General features: G+C 40.9%; 1 protein-coding gene across 6 annotated transcripts in view; it reads right to left on the bottom strand.

Annotated features, from left to right (window-relative positions):
• The window catches only part of sh3pxd2aa (SH3 and PX domains 2Aa), a 165942-nt gene extending 151668 nt beyond the window's left edge, over window positions 1-14274 (bottom strand). For 3 of the 6 annotated variants that reach the window (XM_036563352.1, XM_036563353.1, XM_036563355.1), the window contains exon 1: window positions 13168-14272. In XM_036563352.1, the coding sequence (XP_036419245.1) occupies window positions 13168-13239 (72 nt within the window). In that variant the 5' untranslated portion in view covers window positions 13240-14272. Of the gene's footprint in view, window positions 1-13167 lie in introns of all 6 variants that reach the window. The other 3 variants (XM_036563351.1, XM_036563357.1, XM_036563356.1) reach the window with 2 other exon arrangements.
• Window positions 14275-14669: the final 395 nt, after the last annotated feature.

The raw sequence follows: 14669 nt of genomic DNA, 5'->3' as shown, positions 1-14669 counted from the left end.
AGAAAAAGATAGAAATAGAACTAGAAAATGAGAACCAGAGTGAAAGAGAGAATGAGAAAGAGGGAGATAGAAATGGAGAGAAAAAACTAGATTGAGAGAGAGAAAGGGAGACAGTCATAGACAGCAGACAAAAGAAAAAGAGAGACAGAAAGAAAGAGAGAGAAAGCTAGAGAGAGCAAGAGAGAGATAGAAACAGAAAATGGGGAGACAAAAAAACTAAAGAGAAAGAAAGAGAAGGAGAGAAAGAAAGAATAATAGAGAAAAATAGAGAGAGCGAGAGAAGGAGAGGGAGAGAGCGCATGAGAGAGAGAAACGGAGACAGAAAGATAGAGATAGTAAAAAAGAGAAAGAGGAAAAGAGAGAGAAAACAGAGACAGAGAGAGAGAACATGAAAGAAAAGAAAGCTAGAGAGAAAACTAGAAAGAAAAAGTGAGAACATAAGTGAAAGAGAGAATGAGAGAGAGATACAAAGAGTAAGAGAGAGAACAGGAAATAGACAGAGAGGAGACAAAAGAAAAATAGCATGAAAGAGACAAGGAGAGAAAGATAGAGATAATAAAAGAGAAAGATGGAGAAAGAGTGACAGAAAGAGAGAATGAGATAGAAAACAACAGAGAGAAAGAGAGAGAATAAGAGTGAAAGAGAACGAAAGAGAGAGAACAAGAGACAGAAATGGAGAGAAAAAACTGGAGAGAAAGAAACAGAGAGTGAGAGAGTAAAAGAGCCCATACATATGAGGGGGAAAAAAGTGGAGTATTGTATGTTTGAAGGCTGCAGCATAAATGAACACATGCAGAGAAAACCTGAAAGTGTGAATTCATGACTACATACTTTATATAAAGCTGCGGGAGTGACTGGCATTCCTGCTCCACTCCAGCACTTCATTTCGCAGCGGAGAACAGCCGTGTTCTGTAAGCGTGTAAAAGACAGACTCGTGAAAGCTCTCTCTCTCCTCATTGGTCGACTGGACCATCCTCATGGAAACCAGACGGGGAAACAGCATCGCTTAAACGCTGAAAATATCAGCCACAGCCCAACTGCCCCGCAGAGCAGAAATAGAACAGCGAGGCTGGACACTGTTCAGACAGTCAAGCTAAAATTTGATCCGGGGTGGCAGCCTAAGATATACAGTACAGTTTACTACGCAGAACACCTACAGCTGCAGTCTGAACAGTGGTCCGCCCGGTTTAGAGTTCTCTAAAATACAACACCCAATTTTCTATCCAGGATAAGAAGTTTGAAGGAGGGGGCTGGGCTCATGTTGCCCTCCTCTTTGAACTTTATTTTGAAGCTACATATAATGAACTACATTTATGACTCTAAAACTTTTTCCACACTGCAGAGGGTCATCATCTAATTTAATCAAGCAAATAGTAGTCTTCAGGTATGCTGCTCGATTATAGTTGGAACTACTCACTTTATATTACACAGTACTGGGCAAAAGTAGGCACCTGACAAAATTATTTTCAAAAAGTTATTTGATTGGCCAGTTTGCATTTATTTGGACAGCAAAACACTAACATTAGATTGATGTATGTCAATGTGTTCATTTAACCATTTATGTTGAACTGTTAAATTGTGTAAATTGTGTTTTTACAAATGATGACACACTTATTGCCCAGATAAATAATTGTAAATAATTTGCATAGGACTTTAGCACAGTACTTTATCAAAACATCTGCTGTCTTGACCCCTTGGTGGGGTAAAAACTGTGAAAAGTAAGTAAGACACCTGAAAAGTCTTTAAAAATGTTGAAAGGAATGTTAACATTAACAAAAATGGCTTTGAAAATTACTGCAACAGTACTACAGTAGATATTGAGGCCCTATTTCAACACCTTTTTTTTTTTAACATGCCCTCGCCAATTTCAATATCCAACACCCTTCACTTGACCTAAAAAAGTGATGGAACAGTGTTGGGGATTCCCCTGAAAGGGGAAAGGCAAGACCAAGTGGACGAGGGCATGTTAACACCGGTTGAAACGGGTGGTTACTGTGAGATTTACTAGGATTTCTGCCCAGCATTACCTTTATGCTACACTTTCAAGAAGTGCTTCTTCTACACAACCTCAATATAACTATCCTGTGCTCAACCATAATGACCAACCATTAAAAAACATGAAATCTTTTTTCAGACAATGGAAACTTGTGATATGAGCTCAACGGCACAGTATGAAGGGTGTCAAAGCTTCCAACAGGACGGTCGAAAATAGCCAGCAGCCATGTCTGAGTCACAGATCACACACACACACTTATGGAACACTCACACTTACACACATTATCCACAGATGGAGCGGTTAGTCCCAACACTTACAGCGCGAGACAGGCTAACCCTGCAGGAGAGAAAATGACTCTGGATCTGCCTGTGAATCTGAACAAAAGTCTTTGAGTCATTTTAACTGAATCCTTAATTTTCTGTTCTCACTGTATCTTCACTAATATTAGTTGCATTTGCTCATATGTGCACTAAATTGAAAACTCTTTTACTAGCTGTACCTCAAAATGAAGTACTAAGGTTGGGTATCACACTTGAGTTACACAGTTCAGGTATCACAGTTCAGTTTCCAAAAGGCACTGATCATTTTGCAGTGAATCATATTGTCTGACAAAATCATCAAAAAGCTTTGTGTCCATGCTAAGACAAATTGTAAATAATTTCTAAATGCATTAATTTGTAACCAGTCAGTTCTTACAACACGCATATTGAAAACAAAGTCAACATCTTAATGGCTTCATGCGAAAATGTGAATCTTTTTCAACAAATCTCAGGACCTTAGTGCGTCATATAATCAGTTCCTTCTTAAGGCTTCTATATCTACTGTGAAGTGTTTGGAAACTACTACGAAACAAATATGTGAATAAGTTATTAAATATGTTAGTAATTATATTTACACATTACATCATTTGTGGTTTTGTCAGTTTTTGACATCAGAGCAAACAAGAAAGTCAAAAGTGCAAACTCAAACCTCACAAAGCAGAACATAAATGTAATTCATTTTATACCTAACTAGGTAATTCATTACGTAATTCTATTTAAATAGTTTAGCAAAATGACAACAATAACTCTAGACATCCAACAGTTAAACTGGTGATCAGCAAGTCTAGTAATACATTAAACCTAACGCATCATATCACACTGAATAATTCTCCAACACTCTTTCCAGAAATGCCACCAACTACGCTAACAGCATATAATGTCGCTGTTTTCAACAAGGATTCAAAAGGAGCTGCTACCTAGCTAAATTTCAGTTCTGCAAACTTGTTCAGAAGATGATATCAGGCTTTAGTTAGCACTACAGCTTGCGAGCTTGTACGCTGTTCATTTCCAAAACCAAAAAGCAAAAAGGACTGTAGAAGGGGAAAAACCTGGACGCACTGTACAGTACAGTCACAGTGCTTTGAAATGCTCGGAAACCTACTGAATTCAGCCAAGGCTTACGAGACATGGCTTTTTTGGTTTTCAAAAAAGCCCAGTTTTATCAAAATGCCAATTTTAGAACTCCAGGCGTTCGTGATTGTAACAACTGCACCCGCTGAAAAACATTTCTCTGCAATAAAGAGGAATTCATCTAAACATGAAGATGCAGATTATGTATGATTCATACTAAGCTACTCATGCAAAGCTGGTACTGAAAAAGGATGGTTTTGTTATCATATCAGAAGCAGTATTAAAAATATCATATGATACCTACCCCATGACATAACACCTTTAATCATGTTTTCTTCACAAATTTAAAATGTAAAATCTGTTAAATAGTCACTATTCATGATCACTACAATAGAAGGTGATGTCTGACTATCATACGAGAACAACTTCTGTAGCTACCCATCATTACAGCCACCATTACATGAACCAACTGGTAATCTTCACAGTTATGACAAGGCTAAGCAGTAAGGTTTTCTTATTCTTGGAAAAATTTGTAAGATTGGGCTGTCACGGCAAAGACTAGGCCTGGTTATCGACGAAGAAAAGATAGAATTTCCATTTAGAGGGTAATTTGCTCCAAACAGTTTAATGTGTCCTGAAAACTTTTCTTTTTCCCCAAGAACTAAAAACTCCTAAGCATTTGCTAACAAACACTATCAGCTGAAGACAGACCATATGCTGCTACCATCTGTTTTCAAGCAATAATTCTCTTAAATGTGCTTTTAACAATCATCAATAGCAAAGTTGTTGCATTAGAACAATCAAATTAAGGGCTGGTGAAAATTTCCACAAAGGATGAAAAAGTGTGTGAATGAAAAAGTCACCCTAGTTCATTTTTTTTCCAGAAGAAAGCGAAACAATGGCAAAGGCACTTGCTTCCTCGGATTATCAGAGAAGACACTGAGCACAACAAAACATCGGGGAACGGATGGTATTCAACATCTTACACACTCGTGCTCTCTCCAAAGTCCCAGATCAAAGAAGAAAGACTTTGTTCAGAACTTGTTTCCAATTAGAAGCAGACACAGGAGACAAAAGTCTTATTCATGAAGAGCTTTTCTGGGATGGTAAAGCAAGAAATATGGGGCATAAGAAATACTTCATTATTGTTTGATGTTGTATGAATTGATGAATCAAGTACTGATGCCAGAACATGGGAACATTTTCCATATACATCCACTGCAGTACAAAATGAACTGATTAACTTGGAGCATCTCACATTCTTCTAAAAGTGAATATTATTAGACATCCACAAGCATATTATAGACATGAAATTTCCTGAACCTCTGACACAATTCCAAGGTAAAATCTCTTTTCATTCCGAAAAAGAGAGAAAAGGGAAACTTACGGTCAAGAGCAGTCCTCCTTCCTTCAGATTTGTCTTAAGAAATGAGTCGAGGAGCACTTTAGCAGATCTTGGTGGGGCACGAAACCAGCAGGCCTCACCACTAAGAGCTCTGAACCCCGCCTAAAGACGACTATTTAAAGACTCGTATAAAACACTATCCTTCTTCCATATTCTCAACCTAAATGTTTCCATGCCCACAAACCCTCAATCCATTGAACAATTATAGGATGATAGTGGAGATCTGCGATGTTAGGAGAACGGGAAACCTCCCCACATGGGTATAAAATCAAATCGGGAAGTGCTGACTTTTCCAAAAGTAAAATGCATTTTAAGTATACACACTTCTACAACAGAATATATGATGGATTAAACAGAACCAGCTTCACTGTATTCTGATTTTTTTCATGTTTTATGGAATGAAACCTCAGAAAAGACAGAGAGGTTACATTCTCCCATGTGGAACAACTACAGCGCTAGGCTTGGGTGACTGTCGCAATATCAGTGGTCTTGGCCAACAATGTTATTTTTGCAGTGAGGTAATGACTGGCAACTTTATTGTTCACCCAGCCAACAGGGAACGTTCTCATAACATTGGCGTTACGTTACCTACAAGCTCTAATAATGGTTAAAGAAAACTTTTTAATCTAATGTTTAAAGAACGTGTTAAGGATGTTAAGCATTTCAAATAATAGTTCTTATAAGGTTACATGTTAACTGAGACATAACATTTTAATTGCACCATTTGGGTGATGTTTTAAGGACGTTGTCAGGGCCACAAATCATGTTACATGATGATGTTTTTAGGGAACGTTCCCAGAAGAACATTCTGGAAACAACAAAAAAAAACTCCAGCTTAAAACATTAATAGAACGTGTGTGTAATATTCTTCGTTTTTAGAGCGAAAAAATTCTAGCTGGTTCAACTGCGAGGGCATGTGAAGTGGTGTGAAAGAAGCTGTCCAAAAGCCAGATTCAGATAAAATCAATCATTATAGAAGTGTCTGCAAAGTGCAGCAAGCAAAAACAAGAGAGTTTGAGATGGAAGGGGTGCATAAATGCAATTTTTTGTAAAGAAAATATGGAGTTAGACTGTATAAGATTCACAGCAACCATGAGAATTTGTGACGGAAGGTTTGAATAAACAGTTAATTCCAAAAAAAAAAAGATTAGTAAGACTGCATGAAACTCACTGTAAAGGAAACAGCTTTCATACAGTGAAGAAAGCTTCTTTCCAAGATTCAGCTTAATACATTTAACTGTCTAAACTATTCAGCAAAGCAATTCTGCACTAATGTATGGACAAAATGTAAAATGAGGCTAAACTATAAAATTGTAGGGGTGGGCGGCAGCAAAAACATAATATCACAATACTAGTTTTCCTGAGGTCTGATAAGTTGGAACAGACAGAAAAGAGTCTGTGGTGCTATTTTTATTAAAAATAGCATGAATACAGTGATTCTAATTCAACGTTTCACATACTGTGCTGCACTAAATGGACTAACTGTGCTCTCTATTTATATGATATGCCCAAAAAAGTGCATTGTGATGAAATGTGATAACTTATCACCAAAACAATAAACACTGTCATAGTGCCAACCCCCATAAAATCGTCTACCAAGATATTGAAAAAAAGTCCCAGCAGAGATGTTGAAAAATGAATATTTACACAGCCCTGTGCAGCGCTGTCACTGATTTGCCCCAGTATGGATCTCCAGCTCTAAATGCTGAGGCAGCAGAGTGCAGCAGAACCTGAGTCGTCACTGTTAGCTTTCAGCTCCACTAATGCAGACGGGCCCACTGCTAATAGCATTCTGGGAAGGGGACTTCCTGCAGGAAGTCATTATCTGGCTAATCATTAATTTGACGATATCTAGATGAAGGATCTGAAAAAGATGAAAGGGAATCACATTAGTCTCCGTGATAAACATGGTGGGAAAAAAAGTCAGCGGATGATATCACATTAATGGAATGGCCCTTTAAACTTGTGTGGGAATATTGTGGTCAGAAGGCCTTTGTCTTCTGCTTGCACCAATTCTATCACACGCACTCTCCGCCCTTTCTTGTGGTCATTTCCACTTTACGGACGACCTCTGGTTGCCCCCTTCACCTCCCTCCTGGACACACACACATGGACACGCGCTCCTGGCACAGGAAGTGGAGCCAGAGCACACAGCATTTCCTGGAGAAGCGGAGACGAAAATGTGTCGATTCAGCGTGCGCTTCCTCCTTCCAACCTTCCAGAGTCGTTATGTTTAACTCCTCAGGCTCCAGGTAGACATGCTGCAGGTTTCATCCGAAACTTAAACATAAATTTAGTCTGAACTTCTGTCCATCTTTATAGATAACAGCACAGTCATACAGTAGGTCTATACGAGACTGCCCAAAGGGGAATTCCACTGATTTTTCAAAATTGTCTATATTTCAGTGGTTGAGATATAAACAAAGTCATTCAGAGTGGTTTGATGTGAAGTGGTTCATTGTAGAGAAACTTGCAGACTCATATTTCTTTACAGTGGTGGTGACAGGAACCAGAGGTTGTGATGCATCTACCACAAATATAGACATTTTATTTACAATCCAAAACAACCTGTGAACTACTTGTCTTCTGTTTTTTTTTTATACACCCTTTATGGACTTATATGTTATATATGTTGTACGACAAAACTTAACGTCAAAACCATCTTAAAACTGTCTCGGGCATCAGTCTACATATTTATAACCGTTTTGTATATTAGGTAGTTTTACAAACCTTAAACTCTTTGAAAGGCCACATTTTTGCTTCAACATTATGTATTGTGAGCTAGGTTGGAGCAAAAACATGAACCGTCCAGGGGGCCCTAAGGATCGGTTTGAAGACCTCTGCACTGCAAATTGCTAAGAATAATTTTGTTCATTTTCCAAACAAAAAAGAAACAAATTCTTGTTGCTCGAAGTGCACATAAACATGAACTATTGTTTAATCTCACTCCTCAGGTCTTGTTTTTTTGTTTTTTATCTCTTGTGTGTTAGTGGAGTTCGGGGGGCCTCCACAGACACTTGTGCCCAGAGGCCTCGCAAAACCAACAAGCAGAAAGTTTAACTGCTACTATTAACTAGCAAGCGTCCTGCTGCTAGCAAAGACAAACTAAAACACTATAAAAGCTTTTTGTTTATCTCATGATTTCAATCCGTGAAATCATACAGACCAAGCTACTCAGCGACTGCAGACACTAATCCCTCCTCCGCTACAACTGTTATCAAAGCCTTTTCTTTGATTTTAATTGGTCATCACAGAAAAAAAAACACTACTTGACCACTTTGAGTTTAACAAACACAAAAAGGGCACCAAAAGAACTTGCAAAAAATGCCTCTCTCCCATAGAAAAATTGCACCACAGTCCTGAAAAAACCCACAAACTGTGCGATCGCCCCCTTAGGCATGCAGTTTGCACAATGTTAGCTGGTAACAGGATATAAACTTCCATAATTTGACAGCCTTGTAGCTGCTGAACAAAACTAAAGATGCAAACTTCCAACACCAAACATGTCTTGGGTGGCCGGTATTGGTCTCTTGGCCAATATAATGCCTCCTCATAAATGTAGTTTATCCAACTGATAATCTCGATTCCACTTCACGATAAGCTCTGAAATTTTGGGAAATCCATCTTGTGCAATACGAAAAAACAGCAATCAAATCAGGTAAACAAATCAGATTTATGGCCCCAGACTAGATGAAGAAACCTTGCCATGAAAAAGGGTGAATACATGCCACATATTAAGGGTGCTGATCTAGGATCATTCCTTATGTACATAGAAACATACAGACGAACAGCAAAAGACTGATCCAAGATCAGATATGAAGATTCTAGTAATGCACACACTGAACCCCATTTCTCTGAGCCCCACAGTGGTTTCCCACGTCGCCCACAAACGCCACTACTGCCATGGATCATAACTGCCACATGATGTAATCATCTTGCCCTGAAAGCAATCCCATCCACCACCCCACAGTCGACAGGCTCAAAACAACTCAGGCCCACAGGCAACGGCAATTTAGCAGCACAAGATGTCTTCTTGGACAAGGAACCAGAAGGACGGAGAAGGGAAAAAGGAGATATAAGAGATGGGGAAATGAAAACCAGACGATGTAGAAAAGGACACAGTAAGAACCGAAGCTGCTTGTCAGAAAGTGAGTTACAAGGCCATAAAATGTAAAAGAATTATAGGATGGCTTGAAGATTTCTTCAGAACACGTTCAAATACATGGCCATTCAAAAATAAACAGATTCATCTTAGTATCTGTTTATCTGTTTTAATCAGGAGTCCGATTAAGGCATGTGTAGCTTGGAATAAAATTAATGAAACGAACTGCATATCTTTCGCAGAGAATTTCAGGACACAAGTAGCTGATGATGTGCGTTAAAGTCAACCTGAAAGTAAAACTGACCTTTTTACAAAATGTCTTGTTTTCCCTTAATATGTGAACAAAGTGTACCAAATTCACCCACTGCCGTACACCAGTGGGCAGGGGAGAAATAAAATTAACCAGTAATATGTTCCACCACTCCTACCTGTCGAATAAAACGCTCTGCTAGCACAAAGATCTGGCATCATTCCACACTCTACTCCAAAATAAGTCATAGTACAGAAGGCAAATGCATTACAATTACCGATTCACACTGATCTAAGCAGAACTGTGGATGGAAATATCTTCAACAAAATGACAAATGACAAATTTATACAATGCAAAATCACAAAAAACAAATGAGAAATCACCTGAACAATTAGGTACATGAATGTTAAACCCTCAGTGTTTTCGTTTATATGCATAACAGTACAACAAAAATTCTCACTGAGACAAACAAATACAATTAGTTAAAAAATGTGGACATTTGTAGATCACAAACGGTTAAAATGGCCAGTGCTAGAATGTACCTGATCCTTTGTGTTGGAGCTGGAGCTGGTTTCTGATGTGATAAAGTAATAGTTGGAAAGAGAAGAAAAAACAGTGAAAGCAATCACAGAGACTTTGAGAAGAACCAGAGCAGAACGACTGGAGGGAACTGTAAGAACTTTCAGAGGCTGACAATGGCTCTCTCTCTCTCACACACATACACAGACACTTCTTGGACATGAGGGACTCTGATGGGCCTCGGCACAGACAATGAGAGAGCCTTGAGAACACAGCACAATGACCTGAGTAACTCACTCACGTAACAGTAGTGAGTAATTACCAAGGTTCTCTCACTCACACATACAATACTTGTCCTGCTTCTCTTCCCTCCAGGCAAAATCTCCAAACAATGGACAGTCAGTGACTAAAACCCTTTAAAATCTGTGCTGCTCACTGTTGGAGCTTGGCCCTTGGCGCTTGAAAAGACTCAACTTTCCACCACACATGTAGAGCACTGCCTGGGTCTGAGAGCCTAATAAGTAAGCGACCAAGTCAAGACGCTATTCTGACTGACATTTTATGGGCTTATTTAACAAGGACGTAACGATGTCCAGCAGCGAACTCTGTTAAACTTAGAGCAGCCATAAAAACCTTCAGGAGCTGAGAGGCAGCTTTAATAAGCAGCAAAAGCATATTTAGATGTCTGATTCATATCTCTCCTGTTGTGTGTATGTGTTTGTGCTTGGTAATCCACTGCATAACCCTGCTGAAAACACAGTGCTTTAATGGGACTCTGAAGCAAATCCTGTATGGCAAAGCTAGCTTCCTGTCTGGCAGCAGAACTGACGCACTCAATCTTTCCACTCCTCTACTCCCTCTCTTCTCGACCGACACAGTTCATACAGCTTACTAACAATGACGAACAAGGAGCAGTCATAGCTGCCATGAGCATGTCCTTCATCATCTTGTCAACTGCGCCTAAAACTGACCTGAAATCAGCGTTAATCATATCTTACCTAACATATCTTTAGTGTGTCTTCAGAGATTTGGCTTTGTTTACTTTAAACCCATTAAAATCTGCCACCAGAGCAGTCAGGCCATGCGTGCGCCCACATTAAGCATAGTACAATGGATCAGCCCGTGGAACTGGAGCTTTCTGTCACCTTTGATGTCACCTTTATTGTTGGATGCACTGCGATAGTTTCTAAGCGAGCAAGTGCTCATTCAGAATGGTACTCAGACCACTAACGACATTGATTTCTTTAATTAGCGGAACAATAAAAGCAACCGAAGTGTGAAGTACAGTCCTATTCATACGCTTGCTTGCTCAAAACAGCCATTTATAACATAAACAAAACATAAATCTATAGATTTAGCATATTCGACTGTGTGTATCAGTGTAGCAAAATACAGACAACAACAGCATTCTCATAATTAAACGAGAAGAGAAGATTAGAAGGGCTGAAATATCCACTTTTTGCTTTGGACTAAAATGGTTAAAAAGGGCAAAGTGCACCTGCCCAAACCACATAAAGGGAAGCGCAAGTTTAAGCACAGTCCAGGTTCCTAGGCAGAAAAGAGGAAGTTGGTTTTCCTCTAGGCAGATCACTTCTTTGGGAATAAAACATGAAGGATATGGGTACACAGGCCCTTCCTCCTTCTCTCACAACCTCTACTCTTCCTCACAGTATAAGCATCTCCAGCTGTTTCACAAACACAGCGAATGAGCCCGCTTCTCTCTCTCTCTCTCTCTCTCTCTCTTTCTCTCTCTCTTTCCATCTCACTCTCTCTCTCCCCTCAAGACAGTTGTAGAGATCCATGTGAGGCTGAAGGATAAGCCCATCTAGATTCTTCTCACAGTCTCTAACTCTCCCTAGAGAGAGAAAAGAAGGAGAATACAGAGCAAAAAAGAGAGCCCAGTAACAGCAGCGCTGGTAGAAGCCACCAATTTCCAAACTGATCGTAGATCAGTTTGGTTGCAATTCATCTAGACTGGGCTGCAAAAAACCTTGCTAGCAGATGTAGACTCAAGTATTCAAGTCATTTTGGCAGTATTTTTGCAGATCTCATCCAGCTCGCTGAAGGCCTGCTGATGTACATTATTCTCCAAAAAAGCTACTTCAACAAAGTCAACTATGTGAATGCATTCAATGCATTTAGAGCGATGCACACTGAACAAAGTAATGGATTCAACTTACATGATACAAATGTGAACATAATTTCCATGTAATATATTGCATTCATGTCAAAAGGTTTACCCTGTGTGGACGTAATATTCAGACACAATTATCAAATAAATTAAATTAATCACACTTTTAACTGCAGGTGAGCATTTCATCAGATTGGTTTTGATCAGAGCTTCATCATTTCAGCTTCGAACCTTACGCCTTACTGTTTCAGGATCAATATCTCACATTCTGAACAAGAGCACGAGAGCCTTTCTCACATCAGATCAGCTCAAATCAAAGCGTCCTCACACCTCACTATGGGTTGGAAATGCTCATTTGACAGTGCTGTCAACAACTACAACAACTGACTGTGTTTTAGTCTGAGTATGCTGTACAGGAGTGAAAATCATTTTCTTGTCTTTTTGCAGCATCTCCTTTGGCGCTGAGCCAAATGTTGCACTACTTTTGGCCAATGTGACCACACTTACTGGGCCCTGTAGCTCATGGCTCAGTAGTTCTGGCAGTAACCTCCCTGCTCTAACCCTCCAACTAAACCTGGAAGCTAACTGACGAGATTAATTAGGTGTACTAGAGCAGGGAAGTCACCAGACTACCTCCCTGAAACTGAAGACCCTTAAAGAACAGCAGACGTGCCCAATCTTGGTCCAGAGATCTACCACCCTGGAGAGTTCAGATCCAACACATCTAGCTTTAACATGCAGATCCCCCCGAAGGCCTTCACTGCCTGGATGAGGTGTGTTAGATTAGGGTTAAAGCTACACTCTTCAGTGTGATAGCTCTTTAGGACCAGGGTTAGGCACCCCTGAACTACAGGGTCCAAGTGCAGTGACACTGGCTAAAAGTGGTCCAACATTTGGCTAAGCATCAAGGAGGATGCAGCGTCTTCATTCGGTAACATGCAGCACGCTGTGACCACAAAACACAGCCCAAAGATGAACAGTTACCACAGACTCACTCACGCCTGTCAAATCCGTACGTTTAACACCTGCTGACACTGCAACACACACACAAGATCAGCCTGTTACAGCCCCCAAAGGCGAGGGGCATCACACTATACCCCAAGTGGGCTGTAAAAGTTGAAGCGTGGACGTTTTTCACGACCTTCATCACTCGCGTTTCAGAAACGCGCATGACGTCATCCCCATCGATCCACTTCTCCTCCGCCGTTTTCATCTCTCTGTTCATACCAGCTTCTCATGCTGCCTCACTAGAGCCCTCGCTTGTCTACCTCACGACTGTTGTGCCCGAATATTCGGGCCAGAACCTGTAAAGGAAAAAAACACAACACAAAGGCTGGCCAGGTAGAACCGAGCTATATTACAGGCCCACTCACGTAGTGTTTGGAGGGGTGCCTTCTCTTCTCCACGTCCACGACTTTCACGTCCAAAACGGTGCGGAGCTGCATTGCTGGACCGGAGGCGTCTTTCACGACTGGAAGAAGGGAATAAATGCTGAAATTCCTGTGAGAGGTGTGAGGTGTAGATGATGCCCCCCCTCCTCTCTTTATGTGCGGGACCCTCACGAAGAAATGTGGCTGAATAATCCCGCTGCTCTCCTCATGAAAACGCCGTTCGTTGTTTCCCTCCGTTTTGGTTTTTTTTTTGTTTGTTTTTGGTTTTTTTGTTGTTGTTTTTTTTGTTTTGTTTTTTTGTCCTGTGGAAAATCAGTTCCCGCGTGAGCTCGTATGATTAAGTAAAGCTAATGAAGCGACACGAATACCGAGCAGCCCAGCAGCGGGAGAGGGAGACGGAGACGGGGGGGCTGGAGGAGGGGGGTCAAGCTGGAACTTAGTGCCGTCTTCTCATACGAAGCGCAGGAAAAACGACAGAACAAGCACGGAATCCATTTATTCGCAGAGCGGAGTTGGTCGCTCTCCTCAGCTGCGCTGCACGCGGATCGCGGCGGAACCTTCAGAACATTCGAACCTTCAGAACCGCAGCGCTGCTTGTTGGCGCGTGCGTGATGGAAACAAAAGAGCCAAGTTGAGCGCTTAGCTCCTTTAGCACGGACCTAGAGCGCGGTTAGAGCCGAAGGGGGCCGGTTCTCCTTTAAAACACGACGCTGAGGCTCGCCGAAAAGGCTCGTCAAGCTTGGAGTGAACGGACTCACTCGCTCACTCACTCGCGCTCTCTCTCTCTCTCTCTCTCAGGGCTGTTATTGTGGAGCTAATGGGCCGGGCTTCTTTCTGCACAGCTCTGCTGAGAAGGAAGCCTCTGAAGGAGGGGGAAAATAGTTGGTACCAACATCGTCTTCCTTCGTGTAAGACAAGATAAGAGCAAGAAAAAAACTCTACGCTGGTTTTTCTGCCCCCTTTTCTGTAGCTTTGTCCAAAATCCCCCAGTGTTAGTGTAATGGGGGTGACTCTGAGGGCTGAGATAGACTGTAGAGCAGCACTAATCTTACATTAAGTGAAATGTAGCCTCATGAACAGCTAATCCGTTCCCTCGTGCCAAAAAAGTTCTCCAGCTACTGTCGAATTGACTCATCAGTATTTATTAGACAGGTTATCTGCTGCCAATAGGGTGGCAGCACTGGAAAACTGCATGGATACAGATGTGCTCATGGACAGCTGTGCCTGGATTTGCTTATACTGCCTCCCTGTGGCACAAATCTGCCCTCACGTTTTCAGATTTTACTACACACACACACATTTATTTATGTATACATATATACATGCAACACAAATATGTATATATATATATATCATCACTGTTGGGACAAAACCACACATCTCCACCTTTGTCCTTTTTCATTTTTCTACATACACTACGTGTCCAAAATTTTGTGGACACCCCTTCTTATTAGTAGTGAATTCAGCTGCATTAAGGTGCACTC

Source organism: Colossoma macropomum, unplaced genomic scaffold (genome assembly GCF_904425465.1).
Source record: "Colossoma macropomum unplaced genomic scaffold, Colossoma_macropomum, whole genome shotgun sequence".
NCBI classification, from domain to species: domain Eukaryota; kingdom Metazoa; phylum Chordata; class Actinopteri; order Characiformes; family Serrasalmidae; genus Colossoma; species Colossoma macropomum.
This window is presented reverse-complemented; position numbering and strand designations above follow the sequence as displayed.